At 47.7% G+C, this 23,152-nt stretch overlaps 1 protein-coding gene across 11 annotated transcripts in view; it reads left to right on the forward strand.

Moving 5' to 3' along the window:
* The window catches only part of Mfsd11 (major facilitator superfamily domain containing 11), a 46,598-nt gene that overhangs the window by 18,880 nt on the left and 4,566 nt on the right, over positions 1 to 23,152 (forward strand). For 3 of the 11 annotated variants that reach the window (XR_011704989.1, XR_011704993.1, XR_011704998.1), the window contains exons 10-17: positions 822 to 947; positions 5,527 to 5,701; positions 6,610 to 6,745; positions 7,188 to 7,356; positions 8,517 to 8,651; positions 14,009 to 14,122; positions 14,805 to 14,876; positions 22,876 to 23,066. Coding sequence is in view for 1 of the 11 variants with exons in the window: in XM_027955773.2 (XP_027811574.1) it covers positions 822 to 947; positions 5,527 to 5,701; positions 6,610 to 6,745; positions 7,188 to 7,352 (602 nt within the window). In the remaining 10 variants the exon portion in view is untranslated. Of the gene's footprint in view, positions 1 to 821; positions 948 to 5,526; positions 5,702 to 6,609; positions 6,746 to 7,187; positions 8,211 to 8,516; positions 8,669 to 11,103; positions 11,205 to 14,008; positions 14,123 to 14,804; positions 14,877 to 15,058; positions 15,243 to 22,875; positions 23,067 to 23,152 lie in introns of those variants that run through there. The other 8 variants (XR_011704990.1, XR_011704991.1, XR_011704996.1 and 5 more) reach the window with 8 other exon arrangements.

The raw sequence follows: 23,152 nt of genomic DNA on the forward strand, positions 1-23,152 counted from the left end.
AACTATTGAGCCACATCCCCAGCCCTTTATTTTTTATTTTGAGACAAGGTCTTGCTGAGTTGCTTAGGGCTTCACTAAATTGCTGAGGCTGTTGCAATCCTCCTGCCTCAGCCTCTTGAGTCGCTGGGATTACAGGCGTATGCCACTGCACCAGGCTTGGCCTCTTGCCTTTTGATCTTTCTGCATGTGTCACCATCCTGGCTACTTTTAATTTTAGGTGTCTCATAAAACATCTTTATTAAACATCTTTAAAACTCACATTTAAGATTTTGTAGCATTAAAGAATGGAGGTCTTTTAAGGATTTACCCTAATTTTCTTTTCCTAGAAAAAAATGGTCTTAATTAAAACATTATTGTGGCGGGGCAGTGTGCTGGGGATTGAACCTGGACATTACTGTGTGTTTAAGAACAGTGGACATGCTCGCTTTGGCAGCACGAATACTAAAATTAGAACTATACAGCTGTCTTCCTGCTGGGTGTTCATGTGGCTGACAAAGTGGACAGGAATCAGGTGCTCTGTTGCCTTCTTCATATACGGGCACTCACCCGTCCTGTGGGTTCTACCCTCCTGACACGGTTACCTCCCAAAGGCCAGTCTCCGTCGTGCTTAGGGGATTGGGGTGGCAACAGGTCATTTGCCGGGCACAAGCATTTCATCCATAGTATGTTACTAATTCCCTTTCATCAGTTATGTAGCACAGAATTGTGCTCTCCTTGGGCAGTAACATTTCAGTCTCAATGAATTTACGATAGTATTAGACATAAAAAATGGAAAAGGAGAAAGTGAATGTAAAATTAAATCTTGATTTCTTTCCCTAAAGGTCTGGAATTGACTTTCTTCTCTGGTGTTTATGGAACCTGCATTGGTGCTATAAACAGGTTTGGAACAGAAGAGAAAAGCCTCATTGGACTTTCTGGAATCTTCATTGGTATTGGAGAAATTTTAGGTTGGTTTTTTTTTTTTTTTAATATTACATGCTCTTTATTTATTTATTTTTAAGAGAGGGAGAGAGAGAGAGAGAGAGAGTGGTTTTTTTTTTTTTTTTAAGTCTTTGCATTAAAAATACCAAGTGTACTTAAAATAGAAACATTAAGTAAACTTCACCTCTGTGTACTTGAATTCTGTTTTCTCTACTTTTACTCAAACAGGTGTGTTTTATTTTTCTATTATCAGTATTCTAAGGTAAGTAAATTATAAAACATTTGCCAAATAATTCACAGGTTGGAAATCATAAATAAGCAAACGTGGTCTTTCCCAATTTTTCCTCTTAAAATACTTATGCAGAGTGTCTCAGAATCCCTGACCTTCTAGTTCTCTCTAAAACCAGCTGTGTGTCCAGCCATTTGATCCTATTCTGACACTAACTACCTGGAGTGAGCATCAAATTCTTATTGAAGGACAAAATTAACAACAGCGTGAAGATCTCATTGGCCTTATTTTCCATCTAGTATCAGGCAATGCTGCATTCCATGGCATAGAATAAAAGTTCCGGTGGGCTGAGCAGAGAAGTTGGTTGTATGGATAGAGATGGGCTTGAAAAAGACATTTTAAAATACCTTTCCTCGTAAGACAGGGACAGGGAGTCAGAACCATAAAAAATAACTGATTGATGTTAACTTCAGGTTGCATCTTATAAGGATTGAAGCAGGAAACTTCATTGTCAAATTTGGGAATTTGGCTGTTATCTGATTCTCAGAAGGTCATACAGAGCAAGGAACTTCACCATCAGTGGCTCCACTGTCATTTTTAGTCTGGTCTCTTGGGCCCCAGTATAGGAGCTTAGTCCTAAACAGTGGTCTCCTAAAACATTCTGCTTACGGATTCAGTCCCAATGATCACCTTCACTAGACTGCACTTCCATTTCATTTGGCTACTAGTTTGGAGGTTCTCTACCACCTCCCTTTAGTTTGATCATTTTCTAAAAATACAGAACTCAGGAAAATGCTGTAGTTGATATATGCAATTTTTAGTATTGTAAAGGATACAAATGCACAGCCAGATGATCTGGAACAAGGGTGAGGTCTGAAAGGGCCCCCAAGTGGAGGAGACTGTCCCCATAGAGCTTTCCAGCTTGTGGGTGTGCTAGGAAGCTCCCACAGCCCTGTCGAGGGGCTTTTATGGAGATTTAATGTAATCCTAGCAGATTGAACCATTGGCTGTTGGCGAATGAATGCACTCCCTTTCCCCGCTCCCTTCCCTGCTATGGTGGGTGAGAGTCCTGGAAGTTCTAAACCTCTAATGGGGCTGTGTCTTTCTGGCAGCCAGTCCCCATCGTGAAGTTGTGTCTAGGACCAACCCTCCTTCCCTAAGAGTTACCTCATTAGTGTAAACTCGAGTGTGGTTGGAAAGGTCTCTTTGTGCATAACAGAAAACACTCCTACCACTAAGGAAATTCCAAGTGATTTAGGATCTCTGTGCCCAGAACTGGAGGCCAAGGCAATGCATATCTTTATTATACAACACCATACTAATTTATTACTCATTCAACTAAGATCTGCTCCCACTTGCAGTGCCTTGGATGTAGTATCAGACATGAGGGACTTACCAGTTCAGCCACTCTTTGTTGTGCATCCACATGTCAACCAAAAGCAAAGCTGCCCACGTGGAGCTTGTGTTCCTGGGGGAGAACACAGCCTGCAAAGAAACAAAACTCACTTTGTCAGTGAGAAGTGCTGTGGGGAAAGCAGACTGGGGACTGTGTTCCCTGCTTTACTACCTGCACCTGGATAGGACCAAGTAAATGACAGTTGTGTGTGTTGAGAGAACATTTGGAGGACGTGTTGGCAGTGTACCACCAGGAGGGCAGGGTGAGGAAGGGGGACAAATGCTGTGGGAGTTGGGCTTGGAGCAGTCCACTAAGACCCAGTGTGTTGATATGCAAGGGAGGTCTCCGAGTGGTAGTGTGTCCAGTGATGCTCGGGGGGCTTGTGGGCTGGAGGGGCATCTTGGGCATGGAGTGAGAGGTGCCACCTCCACCCGTGAGATGTCTGGGGATGCTATAGGAGAGGTCATTAAGCCTCTGCCATCCAGTGCCCGTGAAGTAGCACACTCTTGCTGTAGGTAGTCTGCTAGCTTTTTGAAAAACTAATTCCACATTTGCAAGAAATTGCCAAAAATATAAATAAATAGTTCAGAAACCACTGGAATATCCTTTAACAAGATTCACCTTCGACAAGCACTTTACGTTAACATCACGTATTCTCTCTTCCCAGCTCTTTGTCTTTTTCTTTTTTTTCATCCTTTTTTAAAATTTTTACAGTGCTAGTGTTTGAACCCAGGCCTTGCACATACATGCAGAGTTGGCAAGTCTCCAACTCTGAGCTACATCCCCAGCCCTCTCTTACTTTTCTTATGTGTGATTTTGTCTGAGCCCCAGGAGGTAAGTGTTAGACACACCACAACAGTTTGTCCCTGGTATTCAGTGTGTGTTTCCTGAACAGACAGGGGTTCTCTCTCATCACCACAGTACAGCTGCTGGCGGTGGGATTTTTCTTTGGTAGGATAATCTGGGCTAATATCCTTGAGCATTACTGGAGTCCTTGAGGAGTGAGGGCCTGGGCCCCAGGGTCCCAGCAGACTGCCATGTCCAGTATGCCAGTCAAAGAGATGAGCAACAGTGGTAAGGGGCAGGAAAAGAGTTTTCAGTCAGCATGGCCACACCAGGAAGAGCAGAGGTAGGGTACAGACACCAAAGACCTGTCCTCAAAGGACTTACAGGAACTTTGTGGTTTTATACAGCAGAGAGCAAGGCAGGGGCTGGAGGATTGTGTAGCCGGCAAAGTAGATCATGGAGCCAGGCGAGGTCTGGTTGACCAATATCTCAGGACGGGTTCTTTGAGGCTCTGGGAATGTCATCACCCAGCGCGTGAGTGGGTGGTTTGACTCACATTGTGAGAAGGTTATACCTGCTGGGGGGGGGCAGCTTTGGCTTGCTACCACTTGGGGGGTGTTGTCATTGAGGGGTGATCTGTTCTGAGAGGCTCTCAGCTGTTTGGGGATGGTTTCCGTCTCTTGTCATGAAAATGCTCATCAGCCAGGCCTGTTTCTGAAGTCTAAGGGAACTGCAGAAGAGTGGCTCAGAGGGAAGAGGGCCAGGAAGGCCAGTGGAGCCCGAGGGGCAGCATGGAGTTGTGGGGTCTGAGGCAGGGCTGTCCCGCAGAGCATTTCCCTTCCTTGCGTAGGTTAGCCCAGGATCAGGATTTGTGTTGAGCTTTTGTGTCTTCTGCTAACCGGGATCAGGTTTGTCTTACGGTGCTGACATGTTGAGGCATTTCCCCTTTCTGAAGATGCTGTGGTCTTCCTTCTGTGTGCATCGCAGTCCTCCTCATAGTCACGGAGGCTGTGCATTCTCAGGGGGAGTGCTGCTGGGTAGTGCGGGGCTTGTTCCGCGGCTGCCCTTCTAGAGACACACAAGGCCCATCCATCCTTTAGTTTTTAGATTTAGATCTCCAATTTATTTGGGATTTGTTCTTGGGCATCTTTATTTTTTTCCAGATGGCTACGGTGCCATGTATTAAGAGCACTGGCCTTGTCCAGCGATCTGACATATGCTTCGTCACAGATGGGGATTTTGTTTGTGACTGATCCTGTTTCTGGACTTTCCAGGAGTCTAGTGCACTGATAAGTCTCCTGAGGTATAGTGCTGGTTTTTTGGTACTGGGTATTGAACACTTCATTACATGTGTGCAATGTGTAGTGTTTTGTCACCTGCGGCCTGAGTGGGGAGGGAATAGTAACCCTCAGAGGTGTGCGCCAGCTGGAAATGAAAGGCTGAAAAGTAATACCAAGAAATAAAGCAAAAGACAGAAAATATTTTTATTAAAAGCAGGGACTTGATGGGTGGAAAAGACCTGATGGGACTGATCCTAACAAAGGGGAAAAGCTCACGAATTCTTTATTTATAGTGAAACACACCAGAGGAGTTTTTGTGAGGAAGGGTCTTCAGAGGAGAGGCGTGGGGAAGCTGGCCTGATCGTGGAAAACCACTGGCGCAGTAATTCTTCCTCAGGCAGCTGGTGCCACAAGGCTAGTTAGGCGAACAGGTATCTCTTTCACCCCAGAGTAGTGGGCATCTGAATTCAAAGCTGCGGAACCCACAAATTCCACATCAGGCATGGACTCTGACCCAGTAACAGCAGCTACCTGCAAGTGGGTGTGTCTGTCAGCACCATTTTACTGAGAGACCCAAAAGATCCACCTAGCTGTCCAAGGCTGTGGAGTTCAAAGCAGTGATTCATTTGCTGCTTCCAGCAGTGTTCAGGTCAGGGTAGCTGACATATACATCACCTCAAATATTTACCATTTCTTTGTATTAGGAATTTGTATTCAAGATCCTCTCTAGCAGCTGTTTTGTTATGGTAGTTGGTGTTTGGTAGTCCTCTTTGCCTGCAAGTGCTGAAGGGTTGGGTTTGGGGGAAGACACTGGACATTTGAGATTGTGTATTCCATGGCTTCTGGATTCTAACATGAGTAGTCACTTGATGTGTTGGTAATGTCAGTAACATTTCTGCCACCTTGATTTGTAGGTGGAAGCCTCTTTGGCCTGCTGAGCAAGAATAATCGTTTTGGTAGAAATCCAGTTGTGCTTTTGGGCATCCTCGTGCACTTTATAGCTTTTTATTTAATATTTCTCAACATGCCTGGAGACGCCCCAATTGCCCCTGTGGAGGGAACAAACAGCAATGCTTACATCAGGTCCAGGTATGTAACTACTGTTGCTTGGTGATTTGAGGGCAGTGGGAGGGAAGGGATGGGTAGACACTTGAACCGGACACTTAGCCCTCTTCAGAACTTGTTATCTTTGTGAGGTCAGTTGCCATAGCCAGAATGAGTTTGAGTAGGAATCCATAGAGGATCATAAGTTATTTTTGCAATGGTTGCTTTTAACCTTTACCCCCCAATAAATCTTCTTTATCTGTGAGGGAGCATAGAAATGTCTGATCTGAATTTTATCTCTGCATTTTGAGCAGTGAAATACCTCAAAGTTAGGGCCTGGAGGAAAAATAAAGAGCAGTGAGGGAGTCTATGAGTTGGGTGGGCTATCGCGTTTTTCAGAGTGATCTGTGACAGTTTTGAGGGTATCTGTGGCCTGCACTTCAACTCTTTTTTGTTTTTCCCTTGCAAGGCCTGGTCTGTGCAAGGCAAGTGGCCTACCACTGAACTGACTTCCAGTCACTGCATTCAGCTCTTAATTCGTTATAAATGCAGATATTGATGTCTAGATCCCCAAATCCAAAGGGAGCCTAGCCTAAAAAAAGTATCTCCTTTCCAAATCAGTAATAGGACCAGGTTTGCTAGAATGTGAAGGGTTGCAAGTTTGAGCATAACTTCTTACTGTATAAATTCTAACATAGGGGCTGGTGTGCAGCTCATGGTAGAGGTTTGCCTAGTATGTGTGAGGCCCTGGGTTCCATCCTAGTACTGAAAAAAAAAAAAAAAAAAAGAGAGAGAGAGAGAGAGAAAGAGACCTTATAAGTTCTGATATTTTTCATTCTTATTTCTGTGTTTTTAAAACTTGAAGATTAAATGCTTTTTTGGGTGGGTTGCTTTTAGAATTTAAGTGGCTTTAGCAATGTTGATACTGCTTATACTAAATTTATTTTTTTCAGCAAAGAAGTTGCCATTCTCTGCAGTTTTCTGTTGGGTCTTGGGGACAGCTGCTTCAACACCCAGCTGCTTAGCATCTTAGGCTTTCTCTATTCTGAAGACAGTGCACCGGCCTTTGCCATCTTTAAGTTTGTTCAGGTAACCCCTTGGGCCTTTTCCTTTAAGCTTCGCCTGGTTTGCTGTGGTTACTAGCTTGTGGTTTTTAAGTGAAAACCGGGGATATCCTTTAAAAGGATTTGCATGGAAGTGGGAAGCACTGAGCAGCACGATTCCCTGGCTGGCTGAGAGATTTCATGTTCTGGTTTACTGCTCGGATTGGAGGTTCCCATCCCTGGAGCCAGAACCCCACTTGCACACCTTGCAGACAGGGTCCTTCTTACTCTGCACAGGGCTGTTTTAACAGCAGAGATGGCTTCCCTGATGTGACCCACTCTCGGGGGGCCGGGGGTGAGTTGGCAACTGCGGGAAGGAGAGCAAGATCTGCCAGTCACAGGCATCCCTTGGGTCTGCAGGGTGGGGCTGATTGTGAGGCTGGGCAGGCCTCTGTGTGCCTGTGTAATTTGTCTTGTTTTTCTCGTAGTCCATCTGCGCGGCTGTGGCCTTTTTCTACAGCAACTACCTTCTCCTTCACTGGCAGCTCCTGGTCATGGTGGTATTTGGGTTTTTTGGAACTATTTCATTCTTCACTGTGGAATGGGACGCTGCTGCCATTGTGGCCCGGGGCTCTGACTACCGAAGTATCTGATGAGGTACCCGTGGGAGGCTGCACAGCTCCAGAGCACAGTTGAAGTGACTTCAGTTGTCTTCATAGTACAGTGGATGATGTTGAGTGTGGAGAATCAAAGAGTTCAGGCTTGAACCAGCTGGAGCTGGATTAAAGTTTACAGATATTAGTTATTTAAAACCAGTGTAATAAGGGAAATCTATCAGTTATAATTGTTCAGCGATACTGCTTTCCATTTATCTATCTCAAGCTCCTTACAATCACATTATAGAGTGTGAATGTATTCTTCTGCCTTGAGAATTCCAGGCCATATGTCGTATAAGGATTCTTGCTGGGTCTGGAGTGTGTTTTACTACATAGTAACGGAAACATATGCCTCTCCACATGTGTATCTGGAATGACATTCAAATAGTGATGTGCTGACATTTAGTCTAACTTTGAAAAGGTTTTTCCTCATTAAATGTTTCTTAGATTTTCTTACCTCATAGTTCATACCAAGGAGTGGCCAATTAAGTATAAAATGAGGAAAAATTATCTCAAGTCTTAAAACAAGAATATAACATCACAGCAAACAAAACCATGTTTAGAAGAGTTAAACACATTTACTAGGGGAGGACTTTTGTTAGTAATTTTCCTGAAAGATACAATGCAAGAAAGAAAGAAAAACTAGAGGGAGGTCTGAGCTGGGGGGAGGATGTTGTCACTTAAGTGTGATCTTATAGCAGATGCCATTCAGTCACATGTCTGAGAGTGGAATGTAACTATATAGGAAAATATTTAAGTGGAAATGTTAACTTTCCTCTATAAGAACTCGCTTAAAATTTTTATAATTGAGATGTAATTCAGAAATGATAAAATTCATCATTTTAAAATGTGCAATTTAATGTGCTTTTTTGAAAAAAAGTATATTTGGTAACCATCACCATTATCGAGAACATTTTCCTCACCCCAAAAAGAAGCCCCCCACCTGTCAGCAGGCACTTCCCTTCTCTGGCTGGCAGCCCCTCGAGTGCCTTCTGTCTCTGCCCTTGCCTGTTCTGGAGGTGGGAGAGCTCGCGTTCAGTGATGCTCACCTGTACCAATGAAGAGCTGCGCGACAAGTGAGTCCAGCCCAGGGACAAACAGTACCTTGTTTTCTTTCTTTTTTTTTTTAACATTCTCTGTCCCTTTTTTTTTTTTTTTAAGAGAGAGAGATGGAATGTGGAGAAGTGACCAGTGATCCGGATCTGTTGCTACGGAATTAGTTACCTGCAGGCTAGGGACATAGTTCTTGCCTCTGATGATCCAGGCATGGAGTACAGACCCCAGGTGGGGGGACAGGTATACAGAGGTGATAGGTACGCAAGCAGAGGAGCTGTGGCGTATCTACGTGTCTGTGTTTCTGTCTGTGAGTCTCTGTATGTCTGTGAGTGTGTGTCTATGTGTCTTTGATTGGAGGCATGGGGTCATGGTGGATCAGAGAAGGCTGGCGTTTTCTTTGGTAAGTTGTTCTAGGTTTCCATTAGCACTTGACCTGTTCATTGTGTGTGTGCGCACGCGTGTGTGTGTGTGTGTGTGTGTGTGTGTGTGTGTGTCTGCTTGTGTATGTCTTTGTGTTTTTCATGTTTGTCTATGGGCATCTCTGTGTGCCCACGTGTATCTGTCTCTGTGAGTATTTATGGAAATCTGTATGTCTGTGTGCATTGGACGGAAGTCATAGAGCACGTGTCAGAGTTAATAGGACACCAGACAGGCCAACATGACCCTAGTTATTCAAAAGAAAGAATTGACCCCAGAGACACAGAGGGACCTACTCAAGGTCCCAGAGAACAAAGAATAAAATCGGTTGGACCCAGGTCTCCAACTGGACTATGCACATCATGAGCACCAAGTAGGGCCTGTGGCAGAGGTCTCTTCAAAAGGGGAGGCCACCAGGGGCCCTGGAGCCTGCTGACTCCCCAGGGGTGGTGGCGTGTATCTTCCAGAGGTACTTGGCTTAAGTAAAAATTGTCCCCCAGTCTGATTTTGGACACCCAGACCCAGATGGAGCAAATTCACTCAGAGACCCTTATTTGGCTTGAGTCCTGGGAAATGCCCAGCATAAGAGGAATGGCCAGGCACCAGGGTCACACTACCTGGCAGCTCACACACACCAGCCCAGGAGAGGGATCAGGTACTTGGAGGTTCCCCAAACACAGGCTTTTAGATGACGAGCCTTGTCCACCTAAAAGTGCGTGGACGCAGCTACTGTTATAGCTGCAATTTCCTTTCCTCCAGGTTGCCTCCTTTTGCCATCTAATTTGGAGACAAGTGAAGGTGATTTATAGGGATCAAGCCTGCATTTAGTGGGACATTCTCCTGCCAAATGAGTCTGTGTTGTGTCTGGTGACATTTTATGTTTACCCAACGCTGTGCTAAACTTTGTGCTTGGCTTTGAATTATATATTTACACCTGACTTTAGATAAAAAGGAAAATTTAAAGGTTAAAAAAAACCCCAAAATTCAAAGAAAGCAGCCCAAACATGGGATTTTCTGGCTTCCATAAGGAGAGAAAACACTGTGTACACAGGGTACTTGTCCCTCCCAGCCTGCCCTGTTGAAGCCAGGGAGACACTGGATTTTCAGTGACTGTCCCCTCCAGTGTTCCCATTGGAAGTGCAGGAAGACACACAGGCCTGAATCCCAAAGCTGCCACCGCCTGCAGAAGCCGCTCAGTGGGGAAACTTGCTCCCCAGTAGTTCCCCTTGTGTCTGGCCAGGCCCCTGAGGGACAGCAGACAGCCCTCAGACAGCTCTGGGAAGGGCACGGGCGGAGGGATTCCTGCCATTGCAGGAGTTCCTAGTGGTCAAACTCTCCACCGCCTGCCCCCACCTGAGCAAGACTAGACACAAATGCTAGCTCACACTCTCACTGCGACAGGGGAGGACAGAGTGTCGAGTGCCAGGCCCAGTGAGCGAGATCTTGGCAAGACTCACAGCTGCACACCTGCAGGACCAGTCCTGTGCTGGCCCACAGCCTATCACCTGTCATCGCTTCCCCCTTCAGAGGCCTGGGGGTGACTCTCCTCCGCCCCCAGCCCTGCCGTTCCGGCTCCGCCCTCTGCCCTTCTCCACCCTTGGTGGCACCTGGGGTGCTCTTATTGTGGCCCAAGCCACAGCCCACTTTGTCAGAGATTACCACACCCTCCCCCACCACCACCGCCAGGAGGCATGGGCAGCATGTCCCTGTACTGGAGGTGCAGGTACCCCCAGTTGAACACTGTATGTGTACCCTAGTCCCCAACTGCTCCGGGCCCCAAGACCAGCCCTCTACTTGCCAGCCAGAGGCTGCTCAGCCCTCCACTGTCCTCGCCCCCCACGTCCACTGGACTCCAGCCCACTTGTGCAGCTATTATGACACCTCTGGAGAGGAGCGCAGCGGGGATGAGGGGGTGTTGCACCAGCTCGACAGGAGGGATCCCTGCCACTGCCATAGCTGCTGACCCTCAAACCCAATTTCTACAACCCTTCCCAGATGATTGGGCAACCTCACTGGGTCAGCTGGTGGACCAGCGGGATTTAGCTCTGCAGCCCCAGTGCCAGGGCTTCACAGTCACCCCAGGACCCAGGCACACACCAAGTTCACAGTTCAAGGGCCTATCCCGCCTGCATGGGGGGCGGGGTGCGCACACAGCCATTGCATGTGCGAGCATCCCTTTGTGATGCAACCCTTTGTTGCACGTGCCGCCTTATCTACTCAAACCTTTAAAAGCTGGGTCCTGGCCACTGGTCTGACATTGCCCTTTCGCCTCAAGCCGCGCTGGCAGCAGAAGAAGGACCCTTTGTGCTCAGCTCTGGAATCCCTGAATCCCATCGTCTTCCCTAACCCTTACTGCTGCCATGGGTACTTCTCAGGGTAAGCTTTGTCCCTCAACCCTGCCCCGGCCCTGGCAGGCACGGACCTGCCAGAAGTGTCCCGAATGAAGTCCAGTCACAGAGTCCCCTGACCTTACCTACAGTGGTTGGCCACTCTGGCCAGCCCCGCGGCACAACTCCCAGGTTGTCCTGCTGCCATCCTGGAACTGCACATCAGCAGTTGAGCAAAGTGCCTCCTTGCTGCTGGTCCCAGGTCCTGGGAGACCTGGACATTACCTCCATCCTCCACATGCCTGGTCTCCTAAGAAGATGATGCTGTCAGCTGCACCTTTCACTAACTCCTGCAGCCTAGACCACCCACTCGGCAAACAGATGCTTTGTATGGCATAGGAGCAGAGAGCCACTGCTTGCCAGCTTGTAGCACCATGGTATACCCGAGAGCCCTGCCCAGGGAAGACTGTGCTCAGTGCCCTTGGAGACAGTGGCCAAGGGTGGATGAGCAAGTGGAAGGCCCTGCATATAGAGAACATCAGAGGGGGAGCCCATATCACTGGAGGAGCACAATATGACTTTAGGCTCCTGGTGGCCCATAGCCACCTGCCTTCCTTTGTGCCCAGGCAGGGAATCTTCCGCACCCAGAGTTCCCAAGTCAGAGCTGAGATATCCTGGGCCTTCTGTATGAGCTCCTGCTCCAAGAGAAAGGCCATCAGAGCTCCTATAGCTCCACTAGAGGTCTCCAAACCCTGGAGAGGAGGGCTCCAGGCCCACCCAACAGCAAGCTGCCCCAGGGTACTCTTCATCCCCAGGGATGGCAGCCATTATGAAGTCAAACAACAATGAATGCTGGCGAGGATGCGGGGGAAAAAGGTACACTCAATGGAATATTACTCAGCACTAAAAAATAATAAAATCATGGCATTTGCAGGCAAATGGATGGCATTAGAGCAGATTATGCTAAGTGAAGTTAGCCAGTCCCTAAAATCAAATGCTGAATGTCTTCTCTGATATAAGGGGGGTGACTCAAAATGGGATAGGGAGGAAGAGCATGAGAAGAAGACTACCACTAAATAGGGAAGAGAGGTGGAGGGGAAAAGAGGGAGAAGGGGAGTTCCACGGAAGATGGAAGGAGAACCTCATTGTTATACAGAATACATATATGATGTTGTGATGAGAAAAAGAAAAAAAAAGTGTCACATTAGATTGGATAGAGAGAAAGGATGGGAGAGGAGGTGAGGAGTAGGGGGATAGGAAGGGCAGCAGAATAGAATAGACAATATGACTGATGTATGTGCATTCCATGTATGTATTATACATCAAATTGCATTCTACTGTCATGTATGACTAAAAAAAATAAGTAAAAATTTAAAAAAAGGTGGCAGACTGGAGCTGTCTACTGCTGAGGCCCTGTGAGTACTGTTGGGCTTTGGGCCCTGGTGAGAGAGTAGGAAGTTCCTACTGGAGTCAGATGGAGGCCCCAGATGTGGGGGAAGGGGGACTGTGAAGTCATAATGGTGTTCATGAGGGTGGCCCCCAAGGGAGCCCCTGGCTGCAGAGCCAAGCCTGCCAAGGTGCTGGGAGGAAGGGCCAAGGAACAGTTGGCAGGCTGTGGAAGAGGGGGACACAAAGTTTGGAGGTGGGAGGGTGTCTGTGGGAGGAGAGAGCAGCGCCCACCCACTTTGGGCGGGGAGGCAGTGCTGGGGTGGTAAGGCAAGGTCTGGCTGAGGCCCACTGATGCCAGAGGCTTGGCCCCTCCCCAGGTAGAGGGGGCCCACATATGGGCTGGGGTTGGGGGGCATGGTATAGCTGTCCCAGATGGCCTGGGACTCACCCATCAGAAGGCAGTGGATGTGCTGCGGAGCTTTCTGTTTCTCCCAGTTGAGGTCCTCAGTGGTGACTGGACAGGCCATTTCCAGAAGTGGTGGCAGCCTCAGAGGTCCCCCTATTGATGTGACGGCAAAGGAAACTTTCATTTCTGTGGCCTACCTGTATTCCCCATGGATGAGCATTTCTTCCTTGGCAATGGCTGTCCCGCTCTGCCTACAGCCACCTTCTCACACTGGGCCTTCTTTGCCATCCATTTCCCTGCAAATGCCATGATCTTGTTATTTTTTAGTGCTGAGTAATATTTCATTGTGTATAAATGCCACATTTTTTTAAATCCATTCATCTATTGAAGGGCATCTAGGTTGGTTCCCCATTCTAGCTATTGTGAATTGTGCTGCTATAAACATTGATGTGGCTGTGTCCCTGTAGTATGCTCTTCTTAGGTCTTTTGGGTATAGTCCGAGAAGGGGAATAGCTGGGTCAAATGGTGGTTCCATTCCCAGCTTTCCAAGGAATCTCCATACTGCTTTCCAAATTGGCTGCATCAATTTGCAGTCCCACCAGCAATGTATGAGTGTACCTTCCCCCCCCCCCCCCCCGCCTCCCCCCCCCCCATCCTCGCCAGCACTTATTGTTGTTTGACTTCATAATGGCTGCCTTTCTGACTGGAGTGAGATGGTATCTTAGGGTGGTTTTGATTTGCATTTCTCTGATTGCTAGAGATGGTGAGCATTTTTTCATGTATTTGTTAATTGATTGTATGTCCTCTTCTGAGAAGTTTCTGTCCAAGTCCTTGGCCCATTTGTTGATTGGGTTATCTGCTTTTTTGTTGTTTAACTTTTTGAGTTCTTTGTATACTCTAGAGATTAGAGCTCTATCTGATGTTTGAGGGGTAAAAATTGGTTCCCAGGATGTAGGCTCCCTATTCACCTCGCATATTATTTCTCTTGCTGAGAAAAACCTTTTTCAGTTTGAATTCGTCCCATTTGTTGATTCTTGGTTTTAACTCTTGTGCTATAGGAGTCTTATTAAGGAATTTGGGGCCTGCCTCCACGAGATGAAGATGAGGACCAACTTTATCTTCTATTAGACGCAGCGTCTCTGGTCTGATTCCTCAGTCTGCCATCTTGAAAGGTACCTAAACACGCTCCCTGAGGGAAGCAGCCCCTCATCCCTGGAGCCACCATCCCACCTGGGGTTTCTGACAGGAAGAAGCCCAGAGCCCCCACCTCTGCCAGCTGTCAGTAGTTTGGACACCTGGGATCTCCAGGTCCAGGGGTAGCTCCATTCCCACCATTGATAGCAGGCCCCCCAGCCTGGGCAGCCCAACCCACTCAGCCCTTGGTGCTGACAGACGTAGAAATCCCACCGTGGGGGCCCGTGCCAGCACCCACACACATTTTGCTGGCAGCCAGGCTGCAAGTCCACTGGAGCAACTAGTCCATCAGCCTCTGCAGCTGCTACTCAGAGGCCAGGGACTGTGAACAGTGTTTGTCCCAAGAACAGGCAGCCCCAGTCAGCATGGGACAACCAAGGTTCATCCCCCTTAATGCTGCCAGTGTCAGTTGCCTCAATTGCAACTTGGAGGACAGATTTGTCCCCAGTTCTTCCATCTCCCATGGCAGAAATGGGCATCTGCTAAAAAAGTAGAGGGACCCCCAAAACCAGAGAACACCATGGGGCAAGTTTGGGATAGAACAGCTCCAGGGCCTTCCCCTAGGCAGAGCACCACCATGAGGACCAAGGGAGAGAAGGCAAAATACAAACCAGAGTAAGCAACCACTGATGTTTGTGCAATTAATGCTGTCCCCCAAAGCCTGACCGTGCAGAACCCCTGAAGCTTTCCTGGGAGGAACCATCACCACCTTCAGAAAGGCCACCTTGACTTGTAAGTTTGTCCCCATGCAATCCAGGAACCTGGGAGCCCAAACTAGCTCCCGGATCTCATATCTGTCTTTGGGGTTCTGTTCATCTCCTCCCCAAGTGAAGGAAAGAGAAGCATGAGACAGCATTTACAGGGTAAATGGGGCTTCGACATATTCAGCGCCACTAACTAGACCATTCCTATAGTGGTCACTTTACAGGGGACAAAAACCAACTCTGTTCTTGGAGCCATGAGGGCCACTCCTTTAAGTGCCAAAAGGCGCCCCCTTACAGGAACCTTGAATTCCACCTCGGAGCATCAATACCTCCATGAACCAGGCTGCATATATTTACAGAGGGAATCATATCACCCATTTCCCTGGTGGTAAAGGTGAGGCTCTGGGAAAGGACATGAATTATGAGTTAGCCAAGGTCCTGCCTGGAAGAGCTGGGACTGGAATTCTGGAAATCTGGCTCCAGAGCCTCATGTGCAGAACCCTGCAGGGGAGGCCTGATGCCGGGAGCTTGGAAGGGGGGGACCCATCAAGTTGGGGTGGGGGGCTCAGAGAAGAATGAAGAGATGGGTGTGGCTGGGGAATTCGTCCAGAGGGGGAGACCAATAGGAGAGGGAGGCGATCGAGTGAGGGGACTGCATTAGCAAGGCCAGGCAGCGGGAGTGTGTGGGTCAGGCAGAGGAATGACCTGTGAGCAGTTGGGGGTGCAGGGATGGAGGGGGACAGGATTCAGAAGGAAAAGAAGGTTGGGCCACACCATGGAAAGAGCCAGGTCTGGCAGGGAGACACCACCCCTCCCTGCTCCATCCTCCAACTGTCTTTGAGTCTGTGCCTTGAACTTCCCCAAACCCTCCCTTCTCACCACCTCCACTGGCCCTATTCCACCCCTCCCAGCTCTCCCCTCCTCCCTGCCTCGCCCAGAACAAGACAAAAAGCTCAAAGCTGCTGGCCATTTCCATGTAGTTCTTCTCCCTGCACCTTGTCCCCACATCTGTCTTCACTTGAACTCCAGGTCGGCTCTGTAGGGGCAGTGGTGGGTGACACACAGGGTCTCCCTGCTTTAGAGCTGGAGAAACTGAGGCCCAGAGAAGTAATTTCTACTTCTGTTTCAGATCTTGGGCCATCACCCCCTTGAGGAAGCCCTCCCTGCACTCTCTACTACCCTGTCAGGCCTGGTTTTTGGTTATTTGTTCTCAGAGGACCAAGGATTTTTGCTGTAGAGAACTGGCCTCAGGTTGTCACTGTCTGTTCATTCACATGGATTAGTTTATGTCTTTCTATGTCACTTGGCATGCAGGGGACACTGGAGAAACACTGAGCGACTGAATGACAGTTTGGGTTCTTGTGACAAGTAACAAGAAGAGGTGTTAGTAGAACATGGATGGGGCACCACATGGTCCCCACTTGGGGTATAAAAAGTCTAGGAAGCTTCTATAAGGGGGTGATGACCTGGTTGGAGCTTGAAACCTGAGTTGCTGGTAGCAGCTGGAACATGCAGGATGGTACCTGGCAGGAGGTGAGCCCCTGGCTCCTGTCACCTTCAGGAATCTGGGTTCAAGGTCCAGTGGTCTAGGTAGCTGGGAATGTGGGCCTGTGAAGGCCTCTGCCCCAAGCTCCATAACCCCAGGTGACCTTGAGGCAGGCAGGGTGGCACACCCTTCCTCTGCTCACTCCCCTTTGTCCAGTGGTAGCCAAGGGGCATCTGACTCACCTCCTCTTTGCCCCACTTCCCCACAGTGAGATTTATTTTAAAGTTACCTGAAAATCCCTCCAGCCTTCCTGATTCAGCCACCCTGTCCTCTGTGATTCTCTTGTGAAGGTCAACTGAGGGTCCCTGAAGGACTGCAGCCCATGCACCTCACTGGCTCAGCTCACCCACCCCACCCTGTGGCTCTCCACTCTCCCCTACCAGGTGGCAGAGGCTTCTGGAGGTCTTCCCACCAGGAGTCTAGAACAGGCTTATTTATGTAGAATAAAAAAAAATTACGTATTTCATCCCATTTTCCTGGTCTTTGACAAAACAATTCTATTTGCATAAGACTAATAATTCAGTGACCTCCTTAAAGGCCATTTTTCTCTTGATTCTGGCCCATACAGAGGCCATGCTCTGTTAGAGTGGGAAAATAATTTTTTCTTGGTCACAGATTTATAGCTATAAGCAGAGCATCTGTGAAAATTCTTTCTAGTGAGTAGTCTGGGCTTAATATTTCCTATACTTACATATTATGAAGGAGACCTTCCAAACATTGTGGTTCCTCTGTGCACCTCATATCCCTTCTCATTATCTGGACCACAAGCCAATTTCAAATTTCCCCATCCAAGCAAATGGCCTAAGGACAGAGAACTCCCAGATGCTCAAACAACAAGGAAACCAGAGAGCCAGGACAGGGCCTCTGTAGTAGTGAGGAGCCTGACCAGTGAGCCAAGTAAAATGAAAGCCTCCTGCTACCCAACTCTGAGGGCAAAGCTGCCAGGAAGTGAGAGGGAAGGGGACATCATGTCTCTGAGCCTCCACTTTGCCCCAGGATCACAGAGGTCAGGGTGAGACCTGTGCTATGCATCTAAGCAGTCTGCCACCAGGTCCCATGTGGGAGAAGGTGGATGTCATCTTAGCAAAAGAGTTTTCTCTTGGACCCCACAGGAGTGGGTCCTGACCTGGAAGAGGATGGTCTGGTGGCTGGTCCAGCTGAGCTGCCAGGTTGAGAGGCCAGCACAGATGTGCACCTAGATGCAGCCTTGCTCATGATGGTGCTGGTGCCCCGAGGCAAACTTGGGCATTTCTGCTTGGGTGGGCCCTTTGGGGATGGCACTGAAAGGAGGGGCCTAGGTGGCTCCAAGATCATGGTTGCTGTTTGTCCTGTGTAACTTGGTCACCATGGAAATACTCTGGTGGTGGGGGCCACAGAGAGTCAGGCCCAAGCTTGCCTCATAGGTCTGTCTGGTGCTCGAGGGTCCCTCCTCTTAGAAAGGAGATGCTCATTACCCACAGGCTGCTCCCAGGTTCTCTGCTCTCAGGTTCCACTGAGGACACTGCCAAGGGCATAGTCATGCAAGTTGGTCTTTCTGGGGTGGTGCTGGCCCCTCGATTTCTGCTTGGGTGGCCTTTGTGTCAAGCATTAAATGGAGGGGCATTGGTGACTCCCTGCTCATGTTTGCTGCTTGTCTTTTGTCCCTTGGTCACTGGAGGTATTCTGGTTAGAGGTGCTGCAGGTTTTCATGCTCCAGGCTTGCTGTCTGGGCTTGGAGTTTCTCTTCTTTTGGAGCAGATGCTCAGTGTTCCAAAGGCCAGTATCACATCTGGAGGGAGGTCTGTAGTCGTAGAAGCCAGTGATTCCACAGCATGGACTTTCAAGTGTAGGTGGCCTTTCTGGAAATGGTGTTGGTCCCCTGCATTGATCGTAGGGGTTTCTGCTTCGGATGACTTTGGAGATGGCAGTAAAATTAGAAGCACCCATAGCTAGGGTGTCTTAGCAGGTCCTAAGCTGGACCCATGGTGCCCAAGTCCTGGAAAGTCCCACAAAGGAGAATAAGCCAGGGCAGTCCCTGCCAGAACCTGGACTCTCCAGCCTTTGAACCCAAAGGTGCAGGATGCCAGCCTTGCCTGCCTTGAGTGTAGTAGTTGTCAAGTGCTTCACAGTCGTTGCACAGGAGCATTGCTGGCACAGTCAGGCATTTCATTGAGATGAATCCAAACCAGGGGAACAGGTTTTTGAGCAGTATTGGATGTGGGAATATATAATGTGATTGGCTTTCTAGAAGGTAACCTCATCGCCATGGTTCCTGATGGGCACTGCTGAAAATACAGAACCATCCGGAGGACTGAAAATTTGATGAGTCATTCATTTATTTATTTTTATACCAGATATTGAACCTGGGGTTCTTAACCACTAAGACACATCCTCAGACTTTTTTTAAAAAATATGTTTATTTAGAGACAGAGTCTAGCTAAGTTGCTTCAGACCTCTCTAGTTTGCTGAGGCTAGTTTTGAACTCCATATTTTCCTGTCCCATCTTCCCCAATGCTTGGACTACGGGTGTGTGCCTCCAAGCCCTGCTGGGCCTTTCATTTTGGCCAGATCTGAGCCTCTTAGTACTTTTGTTAGGAAATGGCCAGGAGGAGGGAGAGTGGATCTTAAATGGATGGTTTGTTATTGTAAAGGGCTGGGGATTATAGTTTGAATTAATCTAACAGTCTTCTTAATATTGTCCTGAGCATTGAATTTACCCATATTGACCCTACCTCTCCCCCTGCCCAATGCCACTGTGGATCACTGAGGGTTCTCTATGGTCCGAGTTCAGCCACAACCCTTTTCTTGGTTACTTCTCATAATGACACACCCATGAACTGCATATCTTGACTGGTAACTAAAGCTTTCGTTGGTGCTTTTAAATATGAAACTATAAATTTTTTATCAAGTGACTTGTCTAGAAATCATTTTCTTCCAAATTGTTCCAAAGAGGTCAGACTGGAAGAGGACCTAGTCACTTGCCAGGCTGACCTTCTTCAGGTGTTCCAGCCCCTCAGTGATTTCCATCAGTTCCCCCTCTTTGTAAAATCATGCAATAGACTTGTGTTTGGGGAAGCAGCAGGCTTAGGATTGAAGCAGGAGTTCAATAGAGGTTTTCAGCAGGAGGCTATGATAGGAGTCCTCAGTGCTTCCCCAGTGAGCTTGCCTTTTAATAGCAGGTAACCCTGGGAATGGGACAGCTATCAACAACTAATAGATATCAGTACTCACATGAAACAGCTGATGTGCTGTGTTCACCAGCCTATTTTTTTTTTATATTGTTTTTTAGTTGTCAATGGACCTTTATTTTATTTATTTATATGTGGTGCTGAAAATTGAGCCCAGTGCCTCACACATGCTAGGCAAGCACTCTACCACTGACCCAAACCCCAGCCCCATCAGCCTATTCTTTAAGAAGAAAGGATGTTCATAACCTGTTAGTGTCAGGAAAGCCAAAGGATCACATGTACTAGTCTCTGGGGAGTAGTAGCCTTCTAGGGCAGGCTCCCTGACTGTGTGTTAATTAAGTGTCCTGGTCCATGTGGGCAGGATGAAAGTCAACCTCAGTGTGAACTGGGAAGCGCAGAGCTGATGACCAAAGAGAGCTGTTCTTTGATACTGCATTTCCTTCATCTATCGTGTTTAGCATGAGGAAGATTTTTTTTTTCCTTGTGGAAATTGAGTTAATAGGTGTTAAATAAATATCTTAGTTGCTTCTGATGTGGCTGAGGAGCACTTTCAAGTGTTTAAAAAACTGGTTTCTGTATATCATTGTATAGCTAATTGCAATTCTTATGAAACTTTCTCATAGGCTGTTTCTGGTTTTATTGGGATTTTTTTCAGCTGCATTGTGAATTGGATGAAGGACATTTTCCCTTCTTATAAATGGTTTTGTGGAATTTTGAGATTTGGGTTTTTATTCACATTTGAAGTGAATAAATCAACCAGCCTTAAGAACATGACATCTTTCTGATGGATAGAAGCAATTCAAGGAAGAATAAGGATGATGTCTTTTAGAAATGCTATAGGAATATTTGTTTGGGGGTCAATAAATAACATGCTTAGAGTTTAATAAATATTTTGTTATGTCATCGTAGTTTCTACATTTTTGTATTCTAGTAGAATTTTATCTAGTTTTAATATTTGTTTTTGAGCAGACATCTTTATCTTGAGAGATATCATTTAGTGTTACTTTTCAAAATTTGCAGCTGTGTAAATCCAGATGCTTGGTGAAGCTGCTCTAGTGTGAGGAAAGCCTCTCCTGTTAGGCCAGGAGCCTGTAAGGCACCATCAGCACATATGAAACCTGCTATGTATTATAAGCAACAGGAAATAGCACAGAAGCTGCAAGTGCATTTAGGTCATTTGGAAGTTGAATTCTTGTCATATCTTTACTTTGCTTAACATATCTTCTCCCCTTTAGTTCTTTCTTATAGTAATTTGAAGCTGATGAATTTACTGGTATTTTCAGGAGAGCATATACAATTAAAATATTTTTCAATTCAGTATCAGTTCAAAGAACTTAGCATCACCTGCCTCTCACCTTTGGTGGGAAGGTAATGAGCAGCCACTTAGCTCTGTGTGCACAAGGATGATGGTCCTGAGTCTCCTGGGATGGCTAGCTAAATCTGGAAGTTCCTTAGAAGATGGAAAGACATCAGCTCCTCATGTTCCATTCAACAGTGAGCACAGGGCGCTCAGTGAACATGCATTCGGTTTGTGAGTGTCCCCTGCAGGGACTGGTCTCCTATTCCCTTTCCAGACCTCAAAGCTGAATTGTCTGTCCTTCTCTCTGCTCCAGTAGCCTCAGCTATTGAGTACTATTGCCTCTGAGATGCTTCTTTGTTCATACTACTGGGATCTTGCCTCCAAAGTTTAGTTGGAAGAATAGGAGGAAACTGTTGCTCTAAACTGCACACAAAACAAAAGGAAGTGGCTTTGCCTTTCCCTAAAGACATGGAGATAGAGAAGTCCGTTTCCGTGGTCGTGGCCATGCTATGGAACAAATTCTTGGCCATTCCACACCATCCTTGCTTCTTATATGTTTTGTGCATCAGTGAATTTTTTAGCCCTAGCATTTTCACCTATGGGAGGCGTGTAGAAACGGAGGCACAGAAATGCCACCTCCTTGCCATTTCATGGGGTCCTCAGGTCTCTGCCGGCTGCCCCACCAACTTTCCCCACAAACCTCTGGAATTTCAGCAGTGCCCTCTGCTGTGGGCCTGTGGAGCCAGACTAAGTTAGACTTCCCGTGACTCAAACTTGGAAGTGATACCCCATGAGGCTTGTTGATTTCTGTTTCTTAGAAACCAGATGCTGATGTGGATCCACTGAGAGAGGAGGGAGCTACAGGCTTTGGGCACAGGATGCTGTGGTGTTTGAAATCCCCTGTAGTGTACCCCATCATACGATCGGAAGAGACATTGGGGCAATTTGATTTCGCACAGGAATTAGAATTCTATGGCAAAGGGGAGGCTATCTCTGAAAATAACCCTCCAGTGGTGCAGAGTGGGGACCATGGCCAAGAGAGGAGCTGACTTTCCCTCTGTCACTGTGGGACTCAGGTCATGGTAAAGTTGGATGTCATCCTTTGTCCCTTAACTTCCTATGTCATGTTATCTGTATATTTGTGCATTAGAGACGCATGACTCCTGGATAAGGGTTTCTCAGGGAGTCCATGTGTGTGTGGGCACATGTCCCTGATGACAACCTCTAAAGCAGATGCTAGAATGACCCCTGGGAACATGTTGAGAAGCTATGAAGGCCCTGCAAGGCACAATGACTTCCTCAGGGCCACACACATACCCACAAGAAGGGGAAGGGTCTCAACCAAGCTCTGTCTCCCCAAACCAAGGGAGCTGGCTACACCCGGGCCTGTCTGAGGGCCTGATCCAGGGTGTGTTGGTGTAACTGGGTCCACCTGTGCCTATGTCATGGGAAGACTGCAGCCCAGTGGGCCATTGGAACCATCTTGTGTAAGAAAGGGACTCAGCAAAGGACTTCCTGAGATAGTGACCTCACTTCCTTGGCCATGGAACTCACAGAACTTGGAACCCTGGTAGCTAGGCACTCACAGTCCACAAACAGTCCCAGTCTGCTCACTGGTGTTGAGACAGCAAGCCCAGAGCCATGAGTTCTTGTTGTCTACAGATCTGTGGGTGCTTAAGCCTCAGGGCTTTTCCTGAGTGTGGAGGTGCTGGGTCAGCGCTGTGTCCCAACGACTCTGGCAATTTTTCCCAAGGAGACCAGAAGTGAGACAGGACAGGGCACCACAGGTGTCCATAGTTTAACCCACATTCAGATTCCCCTTTCAAAAGTGCCAGATCTCACCAGGTTAGTGTGTGTGTGTGTGTGTGTGTGTGTGTGTGTGTGTGTGTGTGTGATGTCTCCTGAGAATATGGAGGGAAAATATTTTGATTTCCCCTGACGTTTGGCAGTGATTCCTTTTGCAAATGGCTACCGTTTTCCTGTTGAAATGTCCCTCTTTGATTGCCCATCCTAGGGAGAAGATGACCAAGGCTCATCAGTGGATGTGTCCTGTCTTGTGGAAACCCTCACAGTACTTCTCTGGGAGCTCGAGGATGGCCTGGTGCCTGCCCTGCAGCAGGGTAACACCCCCTATGTCCATGGGGTTTTGTATTGGTACCAAGATTTGGCCAGTACCCAGAAGGCTCTGGAGCTGCTGGGTAAAAGGTGTGTATGACCTCCAAGCCCTGGCCCATGGCCATCTCCTGGCCTGGTGTTGGGAATGCCGGGCATCACTCTGAAACTCCGTCAGC

This window comes from Marmota flaviventris, chromosome 17 (genome assembly GCF_047511675.1).
Source record: "Marmota flaviventris isolate mMarFla1 chromosome 17, mMarFla1.hap1, whole genome shotgun sequence".
Taxonomy (NCBI): Eukaryota; Metazoa; Chordata; class Mammalia; order Rodentia; family Sciuridae; genus Marmota; species Marmota flaviventris.